A 27,558-nucleotide genomic window follows, 5' to 3' on the forward strand; every position below is an offset into this window, starting at 1 on the left:
TTTAATGTATTTTTTATGCATAAAAAAAATAACGTTCTACATTTCTTCTCTATATAAACTAGTAAGTGTGGGAAATTTCATTATCCACCGTCCGCGCAATTTTCGTTAAAAGAGTACAAAAAATTCCGAATAATACGTGTACTTGCTTTATGTATGACCCGCTCGTACTATATATATCTATGTTTTAGTTAGGGTCTTATTTTCGACTGTTACAGTCTCTTTGTTCGACGCTAATTTTGGCGGTAAACCTATGTCGAAAAGTTTAAATTAAAAATAAGCTCTATGTGTATGTATTTAAAATACAATATAAATGTTTTTTTTTTGTAAAATTACAGAGACAATTCCCCGTCGAGACACCTGTTCTTGGAGAGGCTGGTGGACGACCGAGTCGAGTCGGCATTCTCCTACTACGAGTTTCTGCAGCACATCAAGAGCTTAGTGAAATGATTGTCGTGTGACTATCGAGTGACTTTTCAGCTCGATTTGAAACTGCATTAGTGTCGTAACGTGCTGTGAAGCGTTTGTAAATGACTGAATGTGACACTGCCCTAATGTAAGCGAGTTTCGATGAGAACTGGCACGTATCGATTTTTCGATATCGATAAATATAACATCGATTTTTCTATTTGTAGAGGCTAAATATGTTTTGTTTGTTACGAAAATATATTTCTAAATGTCTCTATCTCTCACTCTCTCTAAATTAGTGTAAGTTATAACAATGTGGCTTACAAACCTTAGTCTTCCGCGACGACGAGAATAGTGATGTGATTGAATCGTCGATATAAAATTGAATGAGATTTTTACTGAAAATGTTTTCTAATAAAATCTGTGGCTTTTAAGACTCAAAAAGTGCTTTATTGTTTCGGTTTCTTGATGTAACTGCACTAGGCGATCGTTGCCGATGCATTGTCGCTGTCAGTAACAAGGACAACGGTAAGACCATCGAAAAAAAGTTTTCAATCGAAACTCGTGTCACTCAAAGCTGAAAGCACAAACAAGTACGAATAGTTCGATTAAAATTTGTATCGAACATTGTGTGTGCATTCAAAATTGAGCTTAATGTATATTGACAATAGAGTTCGAATAAATGTGTTGGAAATAGATTTTATGCTCGATACATGGAACTTTTGGATTAGTTTTTTTTTGTCGTAACTAATTACAAAACAACTCACGGAACTAAGCAGTCATTTTTGTCACTTCATACAAAAACTTGCCCATGAAATATGTCTGATTAAAGCCGCTAAACAAGTTCTATACCAAAGCTTGCTTTGCGGTAATGGGGTGTACAGGGAAAAAACATAGTATCAAAAAAAAACGTATAAAAAAAATAGAACACTAATATATGTCGCGCATTACGAAACAAAAAAAAGTTTGACAAACACTGAAAAAAAAACAGGTTCTTATCTTTGCCACTTTTAGAGATAGGCAGAAATATCCATCCATGTATGGCCTACACCAGTTACGCTGTAATACAATCCAACTGGTTGCATTTGAGCGCCGCGATTTCAATTTTCTATTTCTTTCTAATTCGTTACTAATTTGATCGTTTCTAACTGTGGCGGTACTCATCATAGAACACAAGATATTTGACACATGTCTGAATCTCGCTGACGACATTTCCAAGATAAGTTTGCATATATGCAAGTTCTGTCGGTCATAATTGCGTTAAGAAATTCCGTTTCACAGATCAAGCTGAAAATAACGCGTTAAGAACGCCCTCATCTTCTTACACTCGAAGACTCTTGATCTCAATCTGAAAACCTGATAGAGAGCTTTATTAAGGGCAATTTGTTGAATGCTATTTGAAAACAGTGGCTTTGAAAACAGTGGCGAATCGAGTGTCGCTGACATTGCCAATGTCCATAAGCAACATGTCCATAAGGCCCTTTAATATCAATAAAGGGCTTCTTACTTATGTTTGGGCATTCAAATAACTGTGCTATAATATGATATGGACTATATATAAAAAAGTACAATTTTACAGTCCTAATATTAAATATATCATCCATGTTGATTTCGGTTGTTGAATTAGTTGTTTGTGTTATTATTTGATTTTTGGCATTGTAGACAGACCTGATGGAGAGTTGGTGGTCGTCCCAAGCCGTAGCCTAGTTTTTGAAGTGAAACTTCTTTAGGCGCGTTGAGAGTAAAATTTACCTCGCGACAGATTCGTTACGGCTAGAGAGAACTAGATAGATATTATACAATTTAGAAAGAGCGAGAGCGAAAATAAAGCGTCTCGCGAACCACTCGACCGTGGAGAGAGGGAAAGGACGAAAGCGAGCTAGGTCGTTTCTTTTATACACAGCCTTCCCTATTATAAGAGACGGCACGCAGGGACTTGGCTCTGCCCCTGGTATTGCTGAAGTCCATGGGCGACGATATCCACTCACAATCAGGTGGGCCGTGTGCTCTATGCCGGCCGTAAGAGCAATAAAAAAAGGAGAAAATTTATTTAAGGATAAAAATGAAGAAAACCACAATACTGCACACTGCAAGAGAAGTTTCACTTCTTTTGTACGCGCACCGTTTTTTTATTTATTCAGAGGAGCTTTCATGGTATACCATTATGGGGCTCGTGGAGCAAAGCTCAGTATCGACCGCTTTTAGCTATCCGTTAGGTCGGTGGATAGTTGGCAGACGGTGATGGCTCCCGAATAGTAAGCGACAAATATGAAGTCATAGTGAGCTAAAGGATAAGACGTCCGGTGCATTCGTATCGACCGATGCACAGGTGTTAGAATCCCGCAGACCGATACCGATTCTTCTAATCAAATACATAATATAATGATATGGAATATTCTAGAATGATTGAACAATAATAAAAGATTTAAGTTTTCTGTAAAATACAAAAAAAATAAGATATAAAGTCTTTATATAATCTCCTTTTTAAAATCTTACTTTAAACAGTTTTATTGAATTATGTAAAACAGAAGTTTTCTTTTTTTTCTGATTGACTGATATGTCAGTCAATCTGTCGTAAGGAAAATCTTTTTTTTAAACTAAAGAGCTTTAGAGGTTTTAAATACTTAAGGTTTTTCTTTATATACATACTTGACAAAATTGTTCACGATTGATTTCTACGGTGAATGAATAACATCGTGTAATAAAAATTAAACTGGTGGCAGGACATCTTCTGAGTCTGCAAGGGTAGGTGCCACCACCTCGCCTATTTCTGCCGTGAAGCAGTAATGCGTTTCGGTTTGAAGGGTGGGGCAGCCGTTGTACTGTTAAAAGTGAGACCTTACAACTCATGTCTCAAGGTGGGTGGCGGCATTTACGTTGTAGATAACTGGTGGTAGTGTATCATGTTTCTATTTCTGCCGTGAAGCAGTATGCGTTTCGGTTTTGGCGCGTGAGGCAGCCGTTGTACTGTTTCAATTTCAAATTTTATCCTAATTAAAATTCAATTTTAATTAGGATAAAGTTATTTGACAGAAACCAGTTTCCATCATAGAAGTTTCTAGCCGGATAGTGCCACGACGATTTATGCCAACATCGATCTATTTAAAGACCTAAAGCTAAAGTTTTGTGTTGTATCATATATGTATATCATATATGAGATAATAAAATTATGTTGTGTACAATAAAAAATAATTTTTAATATTTATTGGTTGATGCTATTGAGACAATGAGTCTCAACAAAATCGGAATGTTTTTATTATTTAAATTCTAATTAAAACTTATTTGGAACAAAGAGTAATCGCATTTTGTGTAGTCGTTTAGTTTTTAATTGACGTATGAATGTTTTGAATAGATGTGTGCCTGCGTAATGAGGAATGCACTCAATGTGGGACTTGAAGTACCATAGCTTTTTTTGGCGAAATTCGATTGTATATTTTAATATCATAGCGAAATTTTGAGTTCGTAAATTAAAATTTGATCGTGTAATATTCGTTATCCAAACAAAACTGAGACGTGTCGATGCGAAAGGCGTATTTTTGTACTCGAATAATAAAGAAATCCTTGCATATTCCACAAAATTAAAAAAAAAAAACATGTCAGTCTGTGTCACGTAATACATACTTATATGTGTCGAAAAATATATATTCATCTCTATCGTAATAGGATATAAGGACAAAATACTTATGATAGTCAGTATCTGTATAGATTGGTTAGGGTTTATCGGTAAGACCAAACAGGCTGTGGGCAATAGTTTACTACCTACTGCTGTGGCTTTGGGTAATAACTAGTTGTAAATTTATTAAAACTAAATCATTATCGTGTCAAAGTTTGATACGGCAACAGAAAACACACAAACAATAACAGTCATATTTAATCGTAAGTAATTAAGCATTTACAAGCAATAAACTTTACTGCTAATACAACACACATACATATATGTGGGCATAGGGAACTATACATAGGTATGTGTATATAAAGTTTGTCAAATTGTCACGGGACATGTTAAAGTTATCGGTATAGAACTTTAATATTCACGATAATTTTTCAAACTAAATTTTTTTTTGTTTGTTACATTGTGGTTAAAATAGATTTACAATACAGTTTCAATGGATCGTCTGAGAATTAGTGTGTTAAAACACTTTTATTGTTCCATAAAGAATAAATACAGCAAGATCAACTAAAACAAAACTAAAATATTTGAAAATTGAATGAAAATTACTTGAAGGGTCTAAATTTTTAATACACTTTGCTTTGCTGGAAACTTAACCGATTTAAAATACTATGTTAAATTATGTTCTTCAGTGTGCTTATTATTTTCAATAAAAACGACATCACTAAACTACCGGATGTAAGGTCGTAATAATTCACAAAAAAGGTATTTTGTAGGCCTCTGCTTCAAGATTCCTTAGCTTGTAATAAAACTGTAACCAGTGTCACACGTCAGAGAGTTCAAAACGTCAAAATTTTCAAAGCGTCGTTCAAAAGAGAAGCGTAAAAACGTAAGATCAAAATATTATTGTTAATTTTCCAATATGGAAACATGCAATAAAATACCTACTATAAGTTGTTTTTATTTAGCGTCGGTGTTAGGTGTATTTTTAAGTTTTAATGTTAAAGCCCCATGTATGTATTTAGAGCACGATATTAATTCGATTGTAAATTAAATAAAGCTATTTATCAAATTATCAAATTTTCATTAATGTCTCGATCTGATATAATTAAAATTAGTTTTACGGTTTAATTCCGCCATTGTTATTGTTATTTTTTTCATTCGAGGTTTCGTATAAGTTGCAGTTCTCGTTGCCACAAACGACTTAGACGTCGCAAGATTCATTGGGTACACTAGGTTTAAGTTACGCGCACACAGATAAAAAAAAAACTTCTCACCGACTACTCGGCCGACGATTTGAATGCGCTAGTCTCAGAAGCTACCAATCTGATTTTGATGCCAATTCTATAAAGAACTAAAAATAAACTAACTAAGTAAACTGGCAATGCTCGAGTCTAGCCTATCTATCTTCTAGATTGTAAATAGGAGCTTGAATCATATAAAACTTCAAGATTCGTTACCGGAAATCTTGTGTAAAATCATGGTCATCCGAATGTGTCCCATTTAAGTACCTATGCTTTGGAACCCAACGGTAGATTACAAACAATGAAACGCAGCTGTACTCGGCTACTGATATTGTTAGTTTGCCCGAGTCAATGATATGTTTATACAATTTGGCACTAACCAAAAACTATAGTAATTAAAAAATTCGCACTTGCCAGTAGCAGCAATGTATTATCTTGCATCCAATGAAAAATAATGCGGAAATAAACGACTACACAAGTGTATGTACGTAGTATATAATTGGTTATGTTTGCATGCGAATAAACAACTTTTTTTAATCCTACCTATTCTAGAGACATTGAGGGATCATGCTAGATTCGCAAAATGAGTGGGTGAGCTCAAGGGACTCTACCTAGCAAGAGCAGTGGTTCGCAGATTCTACCACCGGATCGGAATGCGACCCACTGAGGGTTAAAACAAATAACTATTCACTCAGAAAATACTAATGCGTACCCTAGAAAATAGTACCATTACCTCTTTTTTAATTATACTGGTGGCCCTGTGGCCTTTCCAGCTTAACAAGGACAGGTGGGCGAGCAAGGGCTCAGCCAGGACCGGTGGAATTTGCTAACAGCCACCCGAGCGCCTCCAAGGGAGACCTAACAACTCAAAAGTAGCTGTTGAATGAATCTACTACCGGATCGGAATCGCGACTCGCTGAGAAGATCTGGGGAGAAACCCAGCGGGCTCATGGATGGGTTAGGTTGCACGTCGAACACTTTGCTGAATTAGACGATTATGCTTACCGGGTCTCTAAGCTTGCTCCTAGCTTTAGAACTGAAGGCGTCTAACACAACCCCGCCTATTTCTGCCATGAAGCAGCAATGCGTTTCAGCTTGAAGAGTGGGGCACCCGTTGTAACTATACTGAGACCTTACAACTTATATCTCCAAGGTGGGTGGCGCATTTACGTTGTAGATGTACATGGGCTCCAGTAACCACTTAAGACCAGGTGAACCGTGGGCTAGTCCACACATATAAGGAATAAAAAAATAAAAAAATACAAGTGTTATTGGATCTGATGGATCCGTAAGGACGTGATCATTGACTATTGAAGGATATGTTAAACATTTATTTCGGGTACAAACGTAATCTACGATATAGAATATGTATGACTAGATAGTTTCCGTATCGATGCCGCAACAGTTGACGCAGTCCAAACATCCTGCAAAATTTTTGGCCTCGTATTCAAAAGGCCAATGATCCCTCGGTGTGTATTCGTTCCTTAAGAAGATCTGTTCCTGGATGAGCCTCCAGAACCAGAGGTAACTCCGTGCTCTCTTGAACTTCGCTGACGATTCGACAACGGCTTGTACAGCGCGATTGCAGACAGGATCCGTGGTGTGCGGCATATTGAAGAGTAGGTTTTGAATGTTGCAGCGAAATATCTGTTTAATTATGTGATAATGCGAGATATTAGATGATGCGCGGTCACCAACAATTACGCAAATTACAGCTTTTGTGGGATTTATCTTCATTGCGACATTTTTCACTATTAAAGTCATTCCGGAACATTTGCTATCTACGTATTTCGGGATTGCGGGATGCGAACACCGGCACGGTCGCATCACCCGGTACCAATGCACCGAGCGTCTTATCCTTTAAGCCACGACGACTTCAAACTGTTTAACTTTATTCGTATCTATTTTCGGAAACTATGCCTTAACTTCGAAGTCGTCGTGGCCTAAGCGATAAGACGTCCGGTGCATTCGTGTTGAGCGATGCACCGGTGTTCGAATCTCAGGCGGGTACCAATTTTTCTAATGAAATACGTACTCAACAAATGTTCACGATTGACTTCCACGGTGAGGGAATAACATCGCGTAATAAAAAAATCAAACCCGCAAAATTATAATTTGCGTAATTACTGGTGGTAGGATCTCTTGAGAGTCCGCGCGGATAGGTACCACCACCCTGCCTATTTCTGTCGTAAAGCAGTAATGCGTTTCGGTTTGAAGGGTGGGGCAGCCGTTGTAACTATACTGAGACCCTTAGAACTTATATCTCAAGGTGGGTGGCGCATTTACATTGTAGATGTCTATGGGCTCCAGTAACCACTTAACACCAGGTCTGCTGTGAGCTCGTCCACCCACCTAAGCAATGAAAAAAAACCTCTTATACTTACATATGTACTTAATTTTGTTACAATACAGTTAAAATAAATGGGAATTAAATTCATGTTTACCTCATGACCGCACATTTCAAGGACACAATAATTTATATATTCCACAGGAACCAAGTCCACCCTGAAGCCGAGCTTCTGTAAGCGATCTGTTCGGAAATATACTTTATAATTGTGTGGTGCGTTATATTGATAACTGTATAGATGCTGCCTGAATATTATAGCGGAAAACATATAGGACACTTCAGTGCTTAAAGCCGCACAGACCCACGCTCTTGGCTCGTCTGATCGACAATAGTCATCGACAAGACCAAATTACACCCAAGCCGTTTAATTATAAAGTCTATTCTGGTTTGCGAACGAGAAGGCGTGATTACTTCTCGAATGAACTAGGAAGACTCCAGAAGATTCCATTGGCACCAACAGTGCGCTACTAAAATTACTGGCTCCACAACTAATAATGAGATTTTGTATAAGTTTGGTTGCCGATTCGCTGGTCGATATTTGATTTGACTTTAATCCGATCGCTATCACACACATCAAAGGATCAACCGCTAGGCCGATCTTAAGATTTCCTGAACGTTTAATCGTAAACGGCTCAGCCGCTTCGGAGTTCAAAAGGAACAAATATATTGACTTTATAGTTATGTTACTAATACCTATGTTAAAATAAAAATTGCATTTTCATAACAAAAATGTATCGCTGTGAACTGTCGAGCTTAAAGTGCTTAGTGCGAGTTTTTTAACGTTATCGATAGCGTAAAAGTTATCTCAAATTTGTATGGAGTTGGAACGTTTGTCTACGTTTGCCGCTGGGATCGCTGTTCCAACTGCATACAAGAGTTAACTTTTACGCTATCGATAACGTTAAAAAACTCGCACTAACCACACAGCGTGCTGAATACAGCTGCAGTGCAGGGGAGTATATCACGCGATGGTAGGACGTCTTGTGAGTCCGCACAGGTAGGTACCACCAGCCTGCCTATTTCTGCCGTGAAACAGTAATGCGTGTCTGTTTGAAGGGTGGGGCACCCGTTGTACTGTAAATATGAGACCTTAGTAGAACTATTATCTAAAGGTGGATAGCGGCATTTACGTAGAAGATATCTATGGGCTCCGGTAACCACTTAACACCATGTGGGCCGTGAGATGATCCACCCACCTAAAAAAAAAGACTACTTTTATATATCAACAATACTGAACCTAAAGATCTAGAGGAAGAATTCAAGTTTTACCTCTGAGTCCTTTCAATTTCTGCGGCTTATGAACAGTGGTGTGAAATGAATTACAAGGCCCATAATAAACTTGAACGTAATTAAATGACATTTTATTGAGTACACTTAGCACAGCTCTTTCATTTTACTCGACATAATATGATGATAATTTTGATATAAATATACAGAAATTGATTAAAAATTACTTATAGAGGCATCAAAAATTTACAGGGATTTGAGTTTTGACAATATCATTTTTGACAGCTAACACAAATGTATTTTTGATAAAGAGTATAACAATGAAATATGGGTATGGTAAATAATTGTTTGAGTTGATCGCGATTTTAAATCAGTGATCAGTGATGCTCACTCGCCGCTTGAACATAAAGCTGAAAATCGCAGATCATTGTGCTTCTAAGATGGTATTGATTTGTGAATTACCCAATATCGGCCTATGGCAAATTTCTAAAACAACTAGAATCTACTATTAAAACATTTAATAGGACATGCGTACCTATCTTGAGTTATCAATTTTTTTTCAACCTTTAGGACCCAATTGACACGTATTATAACGGGTATAATTCTACGTCATAAGCATCCCGGGAGCAACTCAAACATTTGCCGCACTAGTAACATTTTTAATGACGCCCTTGTGAGCAGCGTTGCCATTTCTGTGGATTTTACTCGAGGATACATTAAAAAAAAAAACTATTCGGCCTAAAGTACGAGAAACCAACGAACAAATCCTATTAACTCCTCTCCTTACTTATTACTAAGCATCAATTAAAATCGTTTCATTACGTGTCGTTGCATTCGTCAGATAATAATATTCACTGCACGTGACTTAGACGTATTGTAGAGAACATAACGATTCAGAGACATAAACCCTTTTCACAAGATTCTTCTCATATCTTGTCTGACTCGGTGGCGCAATAGTTAGCACCCCTGATTGTCGCGCCGAGGGTCGTGAGTTCGATTCCCAATTTGGGCAAGCATTAGTGAACTGATTTGTTTGCTATTCGTCTGGGTGTTTATTCTTGATATATTTAAACGTATATGTATGTCTGATAGATGCTTTTAGGTAGGTACCCCAAGCACCGGTCATCGTTCTCGTCGAACACGTCGCTTGCGACGAAGGGCTCTGCGAGTAAACTAACCCACAGACACAGCACACTGAGTTTCTCGTCAGATCTTCTCAGTGGGTCGCGTTTCCTATCTGGTGGTAGATTCGGCGAAGCACGGCTTTTGCTAGGGTTCGTGTTAGCCACATCGTCAGGCTTGACCCCGTGATCTCGGCGACACATCTATTTCATATTTCTTCTATTCATTAATTTTAATTCTTTAATTTATCACTTATGAACTAATAAAAATATCAAATTACTAATACAGTCCACTTTCATTCACCACAACGCAACAACGTCTCATCTGATGGTGATGGTGAGTGGTTATCGTCGTTTGTGGTCAAGCTCGTCAGGAAGGCGGCAGTCCTAGCCACCTCGATTCATTCAATCTCCGGATTGAACATTAATGTTGCGAACTAATAAAAACGTCAAGACAATATTAATATATTGCTAAATGTATTCCTCACCTTTGCTCGAATTTATTGTAAGGGGCATTTTTAGCATCCAACTATTTGTCGATCTTTTTTATTGCTTAGATGGGTGGACGAGCTCACAGTCCACCTGATGTTAGGTGGTTATCGGAGCCCATAGACATCTACAACGTAAATGCGCCACCCAGCTTAAGATATACGTTCTAAGGTCTCAAGTATAGTTAGAGCAAAATAATACTTCTTTAATTAAATTTAAACTACAAATCGTATAATACAATCTTTATCTACTAAAAATTTTGTTTATTTTGTAATAAAATTTACATTTAAATGTTATTTCAAGTGTGTTTTAATTTTTCAATTTCTTTTATATTATATTCAAGTATTTGATTTACTTGTAAAAGTACAAATAGTCGCTTTAGATAAGCTAGTTTATACGCTTTATCAGTCAATACGACTGTACCCGACAATTGACGGCATAACAGGTTTTATAATGGACCTTGATCTCACACGCGAAACTATTTAATACGCTACATCAATATCAGTACTTTCAGTCTGAGCTCACACGTCCTCGACACCATGTTGCTCTTAGCTTTGTTGTTAATATTTAGTATTGTAATTTATTTATACACGACACGAAATCATAATTACTGGGCGAAGAGGGGAGTACGTCATGATCCACCGGTACCGTTCTTCGGAAACCATTTTCGCAACGTCTTCGGTCTTAAAAGTATAATTGAATTGTCGGTTGAGCTTTACAATAAGTATCCAAATGAAAAAGTCGTGGGCTACTACAGAGGCACCGAGCCGGAACTCATAGTGAGAGACTTAGATATCGCTAAAAATATATTAATCGGTGATTTCGTGTATTTCCACCATCGTGGCTTGGGAAGGAATACAGATCTAGAACCCTTACTGCGGAACTTATTTCACGTCGATGGAGATGCATGGAAACTATTGCGAAAGAGATTGACGCCTGCTTTCACGACCGCTAAACTTAAAGCCATGTTCCCCCTGGTCATTAACTGCGCCGAGAAGATGAAGAGCGTAGCCGGTGAGTACGCTGGACGAGGAGGAGAGTGTGACGTCAGGGAGCTGATGGCGCGGTTCTCTACAGAGTTCATAGGCGCTTGTGGATTTGGAATCCAAATGGATACCATCAACAATGAATGTTCGCTGTTTAGAGAATTAGGAAGATTAATTTTCACGCGACAGGGTTTGAGTTTAGTAGCTATTGGCCTGTGGGATCTGTTACCGGAGCTGAGGAAATACTTGCGCCTGCCAAGTAGCTCGGTTGAAGCCACTATTACGGAGATTTATGAAAAAATTCGGGATCAGAGGAACGGGAAGCCTTGCGGTAGAAACGACTTCGTTGACCTGCTTCTGGAATTGAAACAGAAAGGGGTCATTGAAGGAGAATCTATAGACAGATTCAACGTTGACGGCACCCCTGTTCAGGTGCAACTTGAAATGGATACTAAATGTATTGTGGCTCAGATGTTTGTGTTTTTTGCGGCTGGATTTGAGACTTCTTCGTCGGCGACCAGCTACACTTTACACCAACTCGCCTTCCACCAGGAAATACAAAAAGAAATTCAATGCGAAATAGACGAGGTATTATCGAGGCATGATAACAAATTGTGTTATGATGCCATATTGGAGATGCCATTGTTAACAATGGCATTTAAAGAGGCGTTGAGAATGTTCCCGTCCCTTGGAAACTTGCATAGAGTTTGCACAAGATCATATACTATACCAGAATTAGGTATTACCATAGATCCTGGCGTGAGAATCATAATTCCCGCGCAAGCTATACAGAACGACGCGAAATACTTCGACGATCCCAGCGAATTTCGTCCGAAGCGGTTCGCTAAAGATTCGGAGATTAAAAAGTTTTCGTTTTTACCATTCGGAGCTGGACCTAGGAACTGTATAGGTGGGTACCTTCTATAAGTTATGTATTATTTTTTTAAGAAACTTATGGTCTGCGTCATTTTCCGATGGGACAAGCCATCATACTAACCGCCCTACTATCCTGAGATTATGTATTTATCTTCAATGCGCTGTATGATTTCGTTTTATACAAATGGTTCAGGAATTAACACCGCGACCTAATTAGTGAGTTTCTCTACCTGACGTAAACGTAGCGTATCGAGTGACGCGGCTGTAACAGGGTTCAACTACCGCTGGCAAAAAATATGGCCTCATATGTTCTTGTAAGTTTACGACGAAGTGAAGATCTTCTGCCGAGCGGGAAATCTTTTTCAGTAGACCGACCGTCCAAATGTTGTTGTTCGGAACTTGTATATATGCAAGCTTATCTTAAAAACGTCGTAAGCGAGATTCAGGCATCTGTCAAATATTTTGTGTTTTGTTGTTGTTGTCTCTATTGTGTGTTCCGACTTTGGAATGAACTCCCCTACACGGTTTTTCCCGAGCGCTATGACATATCCTTCAAACGAGGTCTGTGGAGAGTACTTAACGGTAGGCAGCGGCTTGGCTCTGCATCTGGCATTTCTGATGTCCATGGGCGACGGTAACCACTCACCATCAGGTGGGCCGTATGCTCGTTTGCCTACGAGGGCAATAAAAAAAATACACACCTTAAGACTGTGATCTCATTACTCAAAGTGAGCGTCGACATTCTATACCTACAAATAATTATAAACTGGTATTTCTATACTTCAGGCGCTCGTCTAGGTGAAATGCAGTCATTGGCGGGACTGGCGGCCATCTTGCACAAATTCTCAGTGGAACCAGCTCCCAGCACAGTTCGTAAACTAAGAGTCAAGCACACGCAAAATGTAGTCCAAGGAGTCGAAGGAGGTCTACCGTTGTTGATTAAAGAAAGAAAGTGATTATGAAAAGAACAGAATTAAAATAATTATGACCCCAGTGCGAGTATTATTAATGTAACTTGTGGGCATATTTATCTGGTGTGGTATCTATGCGTGTGACGTGGTTAGACGTGTTCATTACTGATAGATGGAGTATTGTGAGCTCGCAGGGGTAGGTATCACCATCTAGCTTGTTTCTGTCACAAAGCCCTCAAGCGTACCAGGTCTAGTGCGAAAACAAATATATTCGTCACACCGCAACAGTATCTAATACAAAACGTGTAGAAATTTTGTGTCTGTTTGACTTCCTATACCTACTTTGTTTTTGTCGATTTTGACGTCTTCTTTCCATAATTATATATTCATTTAGTCGTCGTGGCCTAAAGGATAAGACGTCCGGTGCATTCGTGTTGAGCGATACACCGGTGTTCGAATCTAACAGGCGGGTACCAATTTTTCTAATGAAATATGTACTCAACAAATGTTCACGATTGACTTCCACGGTGAAGGTATAACATCGTGTAATAAAAATCAAACCCGCAAAATTAAAATTTGCTTAATTACTGGTGGTAGGACCTCTTGAGAGTCCGCGCGGGTAGGTAACACCACCCTGCTCATTTCTGCCGTGAAGCAGTAGTGCGTTTCGGTTTGAAGGATTGGGCAGCCGTTGTAACTATACCTGAGACCTTAGAACTTATGTCTCAAGGTGGGTGGCGCATTTACGTTGTAGATGTCTATGGGCTCCAGTAATCAACATTAACAATAGGTGGGTTGTGAGCTCGTCCACCTATCTAATCAATAAAAAAAAATTGCATATTTATAATCGTAAAAAAGAATTTATCCATATCCCACAATAAAGTAATTTGATCAATATAGGAACATACTTCAACATATATTGAGTATAGTAATAAATCTATAATCATTTGTTGATTTTAGAGACTAGCAATTTTTCCTCATTACATGTGATCTAATGGAGAACGGTCATTAAAGCAATTACATCGGTTCGCAATCGTACTATTGTGTGTAAATCGAGTGAAATTTGATGTGATAACATCGATAAGTTCAATTGCAGCTATTATACATATAAATTAGTCTAGATCTATTCTATTAAGTAGTAATACGGCCGTCTGGTGTAGTGGTACACACGGGGGTCGCGGGTTCGAATCCCGCCAAGGGAAGTTATTTGTATGATAATAAATATAAATGTCTTTTCCGGGGTTATGGATGTCTATTAAATATATGTATGTGTATAATAAAAATCTTACATTTATATCCGTTATCTGGTACCTGTAACACAAGTTCTTTACGAACTTATCACGGGACCAGTTAACGTGGCGTGATTGTTAGTAAATATTTATTTATTTATTATATCCTTAGTTTTCGCCGCTTTCGGTGTTGTTTTCGGTTTCAGAATCGTTTGCGACCACGAAAACTGTAGAGTATTTAAAACGCTAGAAATAATTAAAATGTAAATAATAAACATTAGATTAAACCACGAAAATGGCTTTAAGTACGACTTAAACTAGTTTTCGTTGTTAAATAAAATTGAATTTTATAGATTGTGACGTCGAGTATTTATGCAAACTGTACGGATACAGTTAAACACAGAGCCCTGAAACTGCGATACTTTACTTGACAAACATATGTTTTGTATGAAAACTAGCGACATCTTGTAGCGGACGCCCATAAACTCATATGTTGTTAAAGTTAAGGTAATTAATTATTGTATAACTAAACATAGAAAAAAAATCATACAAGTCTTTATTTGTTATAGAGACAAATTGATTAAAATTTTTTTTAAATGTTAATCGGTTACTGGAGCCCATAGACATCCACAACGTAAATGCGCCACCCACCTTGAGATATAAGTACTAAGGTCTCAAGTATAGTCACAATGGCTGCCCCACCCTTCAAACCGAATCGCATTACTGCTTCATGGCAGAAATAGGCAGAGCGGCATCAATTTGAGGTTTCTGAAAATGTACAATATCCTTCATTTAAAAATAAAATATAGGATAGGTAATATGTTACTGCCATCTACAGGAGCAATGAGAAACTAATCGAAGCGAAGCCGTCTAGTGGCCGACGCCCGTAAACATTTTTGTTGAGTGTTTGAGTTGCTTATCTATAATTAATTTATGTGTATTATGGTTAAGCATACATTATGTTATTTGCTGATAACTGTCACAATAACATCGCGTTAAGTATTGTAATCTAAGCTCACGTGGTTCGCGTCGCATATGTTCAGTAGTAGTTTCCTAAACATCTATCCACTGGGTCAATATGGATATAATAAAGCAATTTTCGGTGTTAAAGGAATAACGTCGTGTAATAACATAACATTGCATAGTATTTGCCCACAGCAATGATACTGAATGACGACCACGACCACTGACAAGAGTGATACGACAAAGGACAATTTTTTTATTGCTTAGATAGGTGGGCGAGCTCACAGCCCACCTGGTCTTAAGTGGTTACTGGAGCTCATAGACGTCTACGACGTAAATGCGCCACCCACCATGAGACATAAGTTCTAAGGTCTCAAGTATAGTTACAACGGCTTACTGCTTCACACCACCACACCCGCGCGGACTCACAAGAGGTCCTACCACCAGTATTGAATACGCAAATTTCATATATTTCTGTAGTAATGCTGGTGGTAGGAGGTATTCAGCTCGCACCGGTCGATGGAATTACCAGCCTCTCTGTCAAAAAAATAATTCGAGGTCGCCTTTGCCTAGGGGTGACTTCAGTGATGATATTTTCTTTTTTGTGTTCTTTGCACCTTTTTTTCCCCTACCTAATCGTTGGTAGTCTAAGGGGCTGTTTCAAATTCGCGTGGACCGGTAGGTGAGCTGACGGACTTAACCTGAAAGAATTGCTAACACTAGCTCTAGCAAGAGCAGTGCTTCGCTGAATCTACTACCGGATCGGAGTCGCGATCCTCTGAGAAGCCTCGGCGAGAAACTCAGTGGCTTCTTCTATTTTTGAGCTTAAACCGCTTAAACGAAATAGTCTCTTACTTTTCGATATAATGCAATGCACCTTGCGGTCAGAATCTCAATAGACTAATCATCATCATCATCATCATCAGCCTTTATCTGCCCACTGCTGGACATAGGCCTTCCCCAATGCCTTCCACATAATGCGGTCCTCCGCCTTCCGCATCCAACGACTTCCCGCCGTGCGCACTAAGTCGTCAGTCCACCTGGTTGGAGGACGCCCCACGCTCCTTGTACCCATCCGTGGCCTCCATTCGAGGACTTTCCTCCCCCACCTGGTGTCGCTGGCTCGACAGATGTGACCGGCCCATTGCCACTTCAGCCTGCTAGCTTTGAGAGCTATGTCGTCGACTTTGGTTCTCCGTCGAATTTCTTCGTTCCGGACTTTGTCCCTTAGAGAAATACCTAGCATAGCTCTCTCCATCGCCCGCTGTGCGACTCTTAACTTATGGGCCAGCCCTGCCGTCAGTGTCCAGGTTTCCGCGCCGTAGGTCATAGCGGGGAGAATGCACTGGTTAAAGACTTTTGTCTTCAGGCATTGAGGAATTTGCGAGGTGAGGATTGCACGGAATTCCCCAAATGCCGACCAACCCAGTCGTATGCGTCTCTCAATCTCTGTATTGAAGTTACCCCGGCCAATCTGGATAGACTGACCGAGGTAGACAAAGTCTTTTACCTCTTCAATGATTGCATTCGAGATGGTAACTTGGCCCGGGACGATTTTATCATTGAATATGACTTTCGTCTTGTCAAGGTTCATCCGCAGTCCCACGCATCGGGAAGCAGCATTGAGATCGTTGAGCATACGACTGAGGTCCTCCAGCGATTCCGACATTAAGACTATGTCATCGGAAAATCGAAGGTGTGACATGTACTCTCCGTTGACGTTGATTCCACATGTTTTCCAGTCCAGCGTCTTGAAGACATCTTCAAGTGCAGCGGTGAACAGTTTCGGAAATATAACATCTCCCTGTCGGATAGACTAATGGCTCATTAGAATAGTACATTGTGCATAAAGTGCACAATGTACTATTCTAATGAGCCATTCTAAAATTCTAAAACATACTATTTTTTCTCCTACCAGGCCGAAAGTTCGTGGAGTACCGAGCCGGGGTCCAGGAGCGAAGCCCTGGTGGGGGGTAGGGGGGCGGATCCCCCCATTCTCATAAAAAAAACTATTTAACTGTTTTTTAATTTTTAAATTAACTAAGTACTACTAATTGAATAAGAACTGTCTGATGAACTCATCTTTGTTTAATACTTCACTATTAAATTTTATTGCCTTTTGTTTATTTCACTTTTACACTAAACACAATATTGCAAATTACCCGAGCACAACAATGGCGGAGAATTTTAGGTGCGTGAGAGCAGACGTAGACACTAACGCGCATGCGCACTTATCAGTACCCAGGAAGGAACAGTTACACTTTCTTCCCCGTACAGCGGGAGGAAAACCAAACTTTTAGTTACACAAGACGAATTTCTTCCGACGATGCAGTTGCTATTAAAATCATCTTAAATCATTTTTTACAATCTAGTGTAGACTTCAAACATTCACTTTAAATAAATAATTAAAAAGAGATTTTTGCTTAGGAATTCAAACCTGTTCTAATTTTGATATTGTAGTGGGGTTATTATGGAAACCGTGTGATTATGTCACTAGTGTTATATTAATGCTCTTCCATTTTTCTAAGTACATATCACGGACTAGTTTCAGTTATTATCATCGTACCTATAATTTCACTGCACAATAGTTGATCAATAAATTATCCATAAATTCATGGAATGGTGAATCGAAGGAATTAACAAGATTAAATGAGGTGAAGCGTCACGAAATAGTCAAAGTCTTTACTGGTGGTAGGACGTCTTGTGAGCCCGCGCGGGTAGGTACTACCGCCTTGCCTATTTCTGCCGTGAAGCAGTAATGCGTTTCGGTTTGTAGGGTAGGGCAGCCGTTGTAACCATACTGAGATCTTAGAACTTATATCTCAAAGTGGGTGGCGCATTTACGTTGCAGATGTCTATAGGCTCCAGTAACCACTTAACACCAGGTGGACTGTGAGCTCCTCCACCCATCTAAGCAAAAAAAAAGAAGAAAAAAAATATATTCATCTTTATCATAAATATTAACTTCGAATAGACTGAATGGTTTTTTTTTATAAGTATTAAAACTGCATTTATCGGGTTCAATTGGTTCCGAAAGCTACTTGAAAAAAAAACACATTGGGAAGGATGGACCTGACTCATTTATCACATTCAAAATAAGTGCTTTTTTAATCTAAATAATGAACTGAACTTTTCTTTGATGGGATAAATACATCGCTTCAATGATACTTTCTAATAAGATTATTTTATTGGTAAGAATTGCTATTTTTAGGTAACCTAAGATATTATTATTTATTTGGCTTGGTTGGCTACAACCTAGTTTAGATTCGTATAATAATGTTTTTTTTTATTGCCCTTGTAGGCAGACGAGCATACGGCCCACCTGATGGTGAGTGGTTACCGTCGCCCATGGACTTCAGCAATGCCAGGGGCAGAGCCAAGTCACTGCCTACCGAAAAAGGCAGCATCTTCCTATTTGGACCTATGTGGATAGAGTCCGTGCTAAGAGCCCCCAAAAGACTTAACTTCTAAAATAATGCGTACCGAACATTTCCCATGTTAAGCTTTTCACCGGTAAGAAGAATGTCAAATGTATCGAAATATCCCTAACGTCAACGGAAAAATAACATAAATGAAAAAAATAAGAATATAAAAAACATAATATAAATGAATAAACAAATTAAGAAAAATAGTAATAAAGATAACAAGGAAATGTGATATTTTTTTTATAAAACAAAACATTAAAGTTACAGATTAACTTCAACAATTAAAAGTATTCGACAATATTATCAAAGTCCCATACAACTAGAAATTTGAATTGTATATCAAAAAACGGTTTTGATATTAGCCCCTCGACGAATTCAGAAAGACTGAATTAACCACAGAGACAGAGTGATAAAATCTTAAATATCAAGGCAACAGGAAGTGTTGGCACCGAACTCACAATGGTTATTTAACAGAAATTTATGGTTTAATTCAGTTTACAGGTGAGACTTTTGAAATCATACGATATTATTTCAAGTATTTTGAAATTGGAGAATCAAGACTATAGTTTGTATTCATACTTGGCTTCCGCTTTAATATTCTATAAATAATATTAAGTAGAAATGTGTAGTAACATGGAATGCTGCTTAATAAGCTGGATAATGAAATTGAGGTTGATTTGGTATATTTTTTTTGCTTATATGGGTGGACGAGCTCACAACCCTCCTGATGTTAAGTAGTTACTGGAGCTCATAGACATCTACAACGTAAATGCGCCACCCACCTTGAGATATAAGTTCTAAGGTCTCAGTATAGTTTCAACGGCTGCCCCAAACCCTTCAAACCGAAACGCATTACTGCTTCATGGCAGAAATAGGCAGGGTGGTGGTACCTACCCGCGCGTACTCACAAGAGGTCCTACCACCAGTAATCGTTCGAAAACGACAAACAAACAAACGAAAAAACAACAAAATGTATTTAGTGATTTTAATTAATTAAAACAAGAAAGAAATTAAGCTGTAGAACTATCTACGAGATTATGCAATTCGTGAAAACATGATAAAACGCTTCGGTGATGCATTCTGGTTATTGGATAATCTGGATCGAATAAGAATAAGAATAGTTCGTTTATGCTTTATTATGTCCGGATACAGAAGCTCGGATCGTAAACAAAGTACGTGTCTCTGTACGAGAATAGCCCGTGGAATGCCGGATATTGCAGCCGACCGCCGTCGCGATGTAGGCACAGGTAGCCAGGAGTGAGGACTCACAGCATTCTTACACTCGATGCTCTCTAACTGAACGTTTCTCTCCCAGTGTCAGTGCGAATTCAGCCGACGGTTCGCGCGTACGCATCCGACACACCCGACTTATTACCGCAACGAAATTACACACGAGAAAGAAAAAAAAAACATTAAATTCCAAACGAATTATTTTGTGGTTTTCCCGAAGCAGTGGAGTTGTTTCTGATTAAACGTAGAAGTGAATAACTGTAGCGATGAAAGTTTTAACTGTTGGAGACAAAGTTGCTAGTGTCGGTCGAGAGAATGAGCCCACCGTTGTGGTCGACACGCAAAAGTTAATTAGAGAAGAATTGAACAGGTGAATAAAAAATAATTTCCTGTAAAAAAAATTAAGCTATTTTTTTATGTTATTCCTTTAAAAGTTAAAAAATATTTAATTTTAATCATTGACGTTTGTGCTGTGTGTGTTTGTACTCAAATATGGAGAAAAGTGTCTGTCTATTGACTAATCTGTCGTTTCCGCTGTGTGTGTTTGTACTCAAATAGGAAGAAAAGTGTCTATTGACTAATCTGTAAAGCTACTTAAAATATGTAATCAAAATATTCATTTTTAAATGAAGATTAATAAGAAAATGGTTGTAAAAGCAAACACAACATTTTGTCTTTCTTACTTTACGATCAGTAGATCCTGTCAGTTAGACAGGATAGGTTGATATAGGCCTGATTAGTCACTAACTTCTTTAGAAACTCTTGTTACAGGGTTCACCTTAATTACTTCGGGTTTTATATTATAATTTTCGTTTAACAATTAATCTATTAAACAATCAATAATTTTATATAAAGCCTCTCAACGTATATTTACTTTAGTTTTATATTTAGCTTACTTTAGCTTTAGTTTGAAACTTTTGTATTTTCCTTATGAAGTTTGCTATTACCTTGTAGATCACATATTTATTTGAAGTGGCACTCGAAATGTGGTCAACAAATGTAATGATTACATTGTTTTGTGTTAACTTTTTTGGTGTTAAGATTTTAGTAAGTGACAGCTAATATTTGCTTATTTTGGAAATACGATTTCATTTCATCAAATCTCGTATGAATACGACGGTACCGCCTATTTTTGCCGCAAGCCAACTACGCGTCCTTAGTTGAAGCATTCGTTGCATATATGTATACCTAATTCAGGTTTCGCCATAACGTCCTCCTGTGAGCACTTGAATCCATGTGGATTGTACGCACGGCTGCTGCTCTCTGGGGTGACATTCATTGGCGTATTAACTATTCTCTAGTCAGATCGTTAGCTTGACAAAAAAATTCGCCAAAACTGCTTACATCCACGACCGATACCTTGAAAACGATTTTTCTTGAAATTGTTTTTACATAAATTATCTACGCGCTTTAATAAAACAAGCAAATGTTGACATAAATGAAAATAATCGCTTTTTTAAAATACAATAATAAAATTTACTTTTCGGAGATTCCCGGAGATTCGGAAGCTTCTCCATCATTGCGTCCAGTTCCTCACAGTTCACATTCGCAGGAATACTGATGCCATTTTATTACTGGTGGTAGGACCTCTTGTGAGTCCGCACGGGTAGGTACCACCACCCTGCCTATTCCTGCCGTGAGGCAGTAGTGCGTTTCGGTTTGAAAGGCGGGGCAGCCGTTGTAATTATACTGAGACTTTAAAACTTATATCTCAAGGTTGGTGGCGCATTTGCACTGCAGATGTCTATGGGCTCCAGTAACCACTTAACACCAGGTGGGCTGTGACCTCGTCTACCCGTCTAAGCAATAAAAAAAATTTAAAATACTTGCAAACGGTACAGAATGTCGTATTGTATTCACCCAATAAAATAAATGTGACCTTCATCGTTTTAATTAGGTGCATTTTTGGCGAATCATTGACTAGTTGCCTAATAAATTATGCGAGCACAATGGGCATACGTAGGCTGAGTGTCCCGGCTAGATCAGCCCGCCCTGGCACGAAGCCAGGATGACACAACTTGAAGGAATTTCGTGTTTACGTGCCGCGTTCCGTTTGTTGTACGACAGAATACTTCGATTCTGCAGCGTTCTCGCCTTCTGTTTACGATGATACGTCTTTATCGATTTCATAAACTTCCCCATTGTTGGCGTGAAGTGTGAAATTTTTTAACTGAACCTTTGATGTTTTGTTTTGATCTATTCATTATTAAAACGGATATTGTTTCTCTTTATTCTTAGGATCTTAACAGCTTATTATGCTTTAACGATTTAGCTACTAAGGGCTGTTTTTTTTCCATACCTAAGCTTATAGCCTTGAGAGGCTATTTCAGCGTAACCTTAACTAGTAGGTGAGCTCACGGGGCTCAAACCGGAGTGATGCTAACACTGACCCTAGCAAGAGCAGTGCTTCGCATAATCTACCACCGGATCGGAAACGCGACCCACTGAGAAGATCCGGCGAGAAACTCAGTGGGCTATAGGGCTGTAAGTCGTATAGCGTTTAATCAGAACAAATTTTTATTTTTTAAGGAAACATTGATACGTTCATGGCAATTAAAGGAATGGCATTTCTGGAGTCGGTATTTTAAATTTATGTATTTAAGCCTTTATTTTGTCAACAGGGGCTGTCCATTGGGCGTGTCGAGGGTCACGAATCTAGTCTACGTGTGTGGAGCTCACGCTCTACCTGGAGCCGTCAGGGTTTTGCATCCTGGATTGATCGTCAGCGCGGCGCCAGAACTGCCTCCACCGCCCGAAGATTACGTACCGAGGCATTTCGTACCCCTGTTGGACACTCCGAACTCAGATATGCTCCCCTATATGGATAGGGTTGCTGACCTTATTAATGAGGTGAGAAAAAATTTTGCAACTATTTAGTTCTTAAAAATAAGTTAAGATAAACCATTATTACTGAACTACTAGTAAATTTAGATGGACGACACTACTCATTCAATGGGAGATGGTCGACGTTTTCTATGATTAATTGGGAAAACTTAGCTCGAAGAGGAAATTCTATGCATTTTTCAAATTACTTCGTATTGTGCATTTTTTTTTATTGCCCTTAATATCCTTCTCAACTCTGCAATTAAAAGTAGCTCAAAAAGCAAAGTATTTTGGGTTTCGCTCTTGGCTATAAAACTAGAATAGGATTTTTTGGACTAGTTAATCTAGAAAACCAAGTGGAAATAGCACTACGGATGGCTTATAAGGAATAGTTCCGATTCGAGGAAGCCTAACAGCATCTCCGTCTTATCAGATTAATAATCGAACATTTTAACATGTAAGATCCTATTGTTGACCTTTCAAAATTTTGTCCAAGGTGGTCACAAACGGAGGGGTGGTGTTGGTTCATTGCGTCGCCGGAGTGTCCAGATCAGTGACACTCTGTCTGGCTTACTTGGTCAAATGGCAGAAGATGACCCTACGTGATGCCTACCACTACTTGAAGATAAGACGGTAAGTTTAATCTTAAACGCAATATAATATTTTTGCATTAACAATTACACTTCAATACTGTATCAACTTCGAGTGGTTTTCAAAATCCTTGTAGATAAAAAAAAACCGAGAAGACTATGAGAGTTATATTTTATGCATAATCATGACCAGAATTACGTATTTTCTTTTTACTTTTAAAAATGCTCGGGGTACAATTAGTTCAAACCGATATCGTTGTTGACACAATCCAATTAACTCATTTCTTATCTCCTAGACCACAAATTCGACCGAACACGGGTTTCTTCAAGCAGCTCATCAAATTCGAAGAAAGACTGTTCAGCGAAGCAACAGTCAAGATGGTGTATTGCGAGGCCATCGACAAAGAGATCCCTGATGTATACGAGCCTGATTACAGCGGAATGACATGGTTCAGGCAACGATACGGACCTATCGAAAAATGCTGAAATATTAAAAGGATATCATCAACGCGTATATTGTAAGGATACACCGGAATTCAATTATGTCATCCGAAAGAGGCTTCATGAATTTTTTTTGACATTTTTAGTTCCGGTATTACCTTATAATATAACTATCTATGGAATATGGCCTAAAGGTCTAGATAGGTCATAAACTCAAAAAAAAAAAACTATCTATGGAACGCGTTATTTAAATACATATTCGAATTGCGAAAATGAGAGCTGTGATTTGCGCGGGAAGTAATATAAGACTGAGCGAATGAATGAGCTTTGAATGGTGGAATGGTTTTAAAATGAACGAGTGAAGGAAGATTGATGAGTGAATGGATTGAATGTGCTTTTTAATTACTATCGGACACATACTTTGAATTGAAGAAAACACGGCTGTTGTGAAAATGAAAATGTTATTGTTGCTTTAAATATGATGCAATATTATGCACTTATAAAGCCTAAATATTTTAGGTACGCTCAGAATCTGTACTTGTCTGAACTTAGCTATACTCGTACGGTAGAAATGAAATAGTTATTATTATCGTTTTAAATTATGAAAATCTAATATATGTTAACACATTAAAATGTTATAATATTGATATTATAAATATGTACCGCGTTATGCTACTTCGTGTTAAAGTTTTTATCTTGGATTCATATTTCGAAAATTTTTAAAACTTTTTTATTAAAGAAACAGTTCTGTTATAAGAAGCATTAATTCTCGGGAGAAAAAGCGTATCGACAATGTATTAATAAGAGGTTGTACGCTTGTGCGAAGTAGAGACAAATTACAGTAATTAATGATTCTATGTTGCATGGTTGATCTCCAGCTGTAAAAACTGTTTTTTGAAAATTTGCTCCAAATTAGAAAGTTATATCTTAATCTCTAGTACTTTCTTCGGTTTCCGCGATTATTAATTTAAATAAGTAAAATTAATTAAAATTAGTTTTACGTTTTAATCCAAATTCTGTATTGGTTACACATTATTTTGGACGTTTCACATGTTTTACTTCGTGGTCGCAGATGCTGTCGTAAAAGTCATTATATTACGATAATTATCTAATCTTTTGTTAACTTTATATTATTTAGTTTGTAATGTGATATCGATTTAATTTAGAAAAATAGTTTTAAATATAATCTAATGTATCGATTGTAAGTTTTCGATGAAAATTTTGTAATGGGACCAAAAATAAATGAATCGGTGTTTTTTTAATTGAAATTTTTGTTTCGTTTTCGTCTAAGTAAGTCACTAAGTCGTCAAAGATCAGTTTTGTCCGCGAAACAACATCTTGACTTTGAATTGGGGGTAGGGCGTCTTGTGAGCCCTCACGACACGCACCACGACGCTGTCTATTTTCTACCGACGCAGTAATGCGTTACCGGAAAGGCGCGACAGCCGTTGTACTACAGAACTGAGAATTAGAGCTCAAAGTGGGTGGTGGCATTTAAGTTGTTGATGTTTAAGGGCCCGGAAACCATTTAATACTAGGAGGGCCATGAGCTCGTTCGAAATTTGAGTTAACTTTTACGCTATCGAGAACGTTAAAAAACTCGCACTAAGCACACTGATGTATCAAGGCGGACGGCGGCGTTTACTTCGTGACGTGGGTTTTGGCAAACACCACCAGGCGGCCAGTGAGCTCGTTCATGACATCATTGCACATCGTAAATGACCGTCTTTAATACTTTAGTTTCCAATATCAAGCCAAAATTAAGGCTAAGGCTAGACGCTTTTTTTTTAAATAAAATAAATTTTTTCTTACTCTATTTTTAATTCAAATTTATTATAATTTCCTGACTCTCAGAGTTAGCAAGATGAAGTGGCAGTGGGTTGGCCATATATGCCGTAGGACTGACGATCGCTGGAGCAAACGGGTTCTCGACTGCGCAGCGGAAGACGTAATTTGGGACGCCCCCTGGCTAGGTGGTGCGATGACCTCCGAACGGTGGCCGCCAAGAAGTGGATGAGGAGAGCCGTAGACCGGGCTCAGTGGTGTATTTTGGGAGAGGCCTATGTCCAGCAGTGGACGACTGTGGGCTGTTGATGATGACGATGATGATATTAAAATTTATTTTCTGTTTTTATTTGGATTTTCTATAAAGGCGTATTTTGTTAGTTTTTTTAAACTATTATTTATTTTAATTTTATTTCTATCAATTAAAATATGCACCGATTTTATCGATGCGTTTCTGCCAGGGTCGTGGGAATATTCAATGCCCTTGTTGAAGCAGTCAGCTGTACGGGAGTCAAACTCTTTAGAGGCATTTTGTACTGCATCTCGGGTATCAAATTTTTTCATTCCAAGATGTTTTTCAAACTAAATGTCTGTCGACACAAGGTCTAGTGAGCACGATGATAGCTTAGTGTACTTCTCTTGTGTCTTTGTTGAGCGTTGTCATGTAGGAGCACCGGGAAGAGCGGGAGCGAGCGATTAACCAAGGCTGGTCGGAGATTCGGAAGCTTCACCATCATTGCGTCCAGTTCCTCACCGTTCACATTCGCAGGAATGCTAATGCTATTTTATTACTGGTGGTAGGACCTCTTGTGAGTCCCTACGGGTAGGTACCACTACCCCGCCTATTTCTGCTGTGAAACAGTAAATGCGTTTCGGTTTGAAGGGTGGGGCAGCCGTTGTAACTATACTGAGACCTTAGAACTTATATCTCAAGGTGGGTGGCGCATTTACGTTGTACATGTCTATGGGCTCCAGTAACCACTTAACATCAGGCGGGCTGTGAGCACGTCCACTCATGTAAGCAATAAAAAAAAATGGTTAGAAGCAGTGAAGAATGTATATCATTTGAAAAACTAAACAGTGGTCATGAATTTTTAGTGGTAAGTTTTCGTTTGGGCGTTGTCTAAATACTGAACCAAGGTCTAACCAGATGATGGCTGCTTACGATTATAAAAAAGAATCCATTTTTTATCGAAACTGACAATACAACAAACAAAATGCCTTCGTTTTTGTGTCTGTTAAGCAATACACGGCCTAAACGCATTCGTCGCGCTGGCTATCTGTCAGTACGTGCTGCACCCACTTATACAATATTTTTTTTGCCAATTTAATCCATACGTTGGTCCATATTGTCTTGATTATAACGTTGAAAGTCGCTTACTAGCTCAGCTGTAGATCGAATGTCGTCAGCTTCCACTGTCGCCTTTAATTAGAGCGACCATTGGGCTCATTTTTAAATCAAATTTTCCATATCGGAAGGATTTAAGCCAATATCGTGTCGTGCGCTCGTTTGTAGCGTCATTAATAGTGTGAGCAGTTTGTGTGGCATTGTTACCGCCCTATACCCGATCCTGTAGACTGAATGGTAAACAATCGACGTCGCCCAAAACACGTCATTACGGATCCTCCCGATCCATTAACGGTGCTTTTAGGTACCACAAGCAACAATCCCGTCCTCGTCGAACCCGTCGCTTGCGACGACGGGTTCGACGAGCGAATTAACCCATAGACACAGCCCACTGAGTTTCTCGCCGGATTTTCTCTGGGTCGCGTTACCGATCCGGTGGTAGATTCTGCGAAGCACTGCTCTTGCTAGGGTCAGTGTTAGCAACACTCCGGTTTGAGCCCCGTGAGCT

General features: G+C 38.6%; 4 protein-coding genes across 5 annotated transcripts in view; 3 read left to right on the forward strand and 1 right to left on the reverse strand.

Moving 5' to 3' along the window:
• The window catches only part of LOC101736562 (protein transport protein Sec24A), a 36,135-nt gene extending 31,048 nt beyond the window's left edge, over positions 1-5,087 (forward strand). For both annotated transcript variants that reach the window (XM_038018776.2, XM_038018774.2), the window contains exon 16: positions 336-5,087. In XM_038018776.2, the coding sequence (XP_037874704.1) occupies positions 336-447 (112 nt within the window). In that variant the 3' untranslated portion in view covers positions 448-5,087. The remainder of the gene's footprint in view (positions 1-335) is intronic.
• Positions 5,088-6,569: 1,482 nt separating this feature from the next.
• Positions 6,570-9,111, reverse strand: LOC101743446 (UPF0728 protein v1g117062). Its single transcript, XM_004924246.5, has 3 exons — positions 8,876-9,111; positions 7,704-7,789; positions 6,570-6,906 (listed from the first exon to the last, which is right to left on the reverse strand). Exons 1-3 carry the CDS (start codon positions 8,964-8,966, stop codon positions 6,634-6,636), a joined length of 450 nt encoding a protein of 149 aa, XP_004924303.1. The 5' UTR covers positions 8,967-9,111; the 3' UTR covers positions 6,570-6,633.
• A 1,844-nt stretch (positions 9,112-10,955) lies between these two features.
• Positions 10,956-13,298, forward strand: CYP6AN2 (cytochrome P450 6B7-like). Its single transcript, NM_001279498.1, has 2 exons — positions 10,956-12,339; positions 13,092-13,298. The coding sequence occupies exons 1-2, from the start codon at positions 10,983-10,985 to the stop codon at positions 13,259-13,261; spliced, it is 1,527 nt and encodes a 508-aa protein (NP_001266427.1). The 5' UTR covers positions 10,956-10,982; the 3' UTR covers positions 13,262-13,298.
• Positions 13,299-20,047: 6,749 nt separating this feature from the next.
• Positions 20,048-25,185, forward strand: LOC101743164 (dual specificity protein phosphatase 14). The gene is made up of 4 exons (XM_004924244.5): positions 20,048-20,433; positions 22,685-22,913; positions 23,383-23,519; positions 23,773-25,185. The coding sequence occupies exons 1-4, from the start codon at positions 20,330-20,332 to the stop codon at positions 23,960-23,962; spliced, it is 660 nt and encodes a 219-aa protein (XP_004924301.1). The 5' UTR covers positions 20,048-20,329; the 3' UTR covers positions 23,963-25,185.
• The last annotated feature ends 2,373 nt before the right edge of the window (positions 25,186-27,558 follow it).

This window comes from Bombyx mori, chromosome 22 (assembly GCF_030269925.1).
Source record: "Bombyx mori chromosome 22, ASM3026992v2".
Lineage (NCBI taxonomy): Eukaryota > Metazoa > Arthropoda > Insecta > Lepidoptera > Bombycidae > Bombyx > Bombyx mori.

Coding starts and splice junctions, on each gene's coding strand:
- LOC101743446 (XM_004924246.5), bottom strand. CDS start 8,966: ATGTCATTTAATTACGTTCAAGTTTATTATGGGCCTTGTAATTCATTT. Junction 7,790..8,875: donor GAAATTGAAAGGACTCAGAG/GTAAAACTTGAA, acceptor ATTTCCGAACAG/ATCGCTTACAGAAGCTCGGC. Junction 6,907..7,703: donor TTGAAATGTGCGGTCATGAG/GTAAACATGAAT, acceptor ATAATTAAACAG/ATATTTCGCTGCAACATTCA.
- CYP6AN2 (NM_001279498.1), top strand. CDS start 10,983: ATGTTGCTCTTAGCTTTGTTGTTAATATTTAGTATTGTAATTTATTTA. Junction 12,340..13,091: donor TGGACCTAGGAACTGTATAG/GTGGGTACCTTC, acceptor TCTATACTTCAG/GCGCTCGTCTAGGTGAAATG.
- LOC101743164 (XM_004924244.5), top strand. CDS start 20,330: ATGAAAGTTTTAACTGTTGGAGACAAAGTTGCTAGTGTCGGTCGAGAG. Junction 20,434..22,684: donor ATTAGAGAAGAATTGAACAG/GTGAATAAAAAA, acceptor TTTTGTCAACAG/GGGCTGTCCATTGGGCGTGT. Junction 22,914..23,382: donor TTGCTGACCTTATTAATGAG/GTGAGAAAAAAT, acceptor ATTTTGTCCAAG/GTGGTCACAAACGGAGGGGT.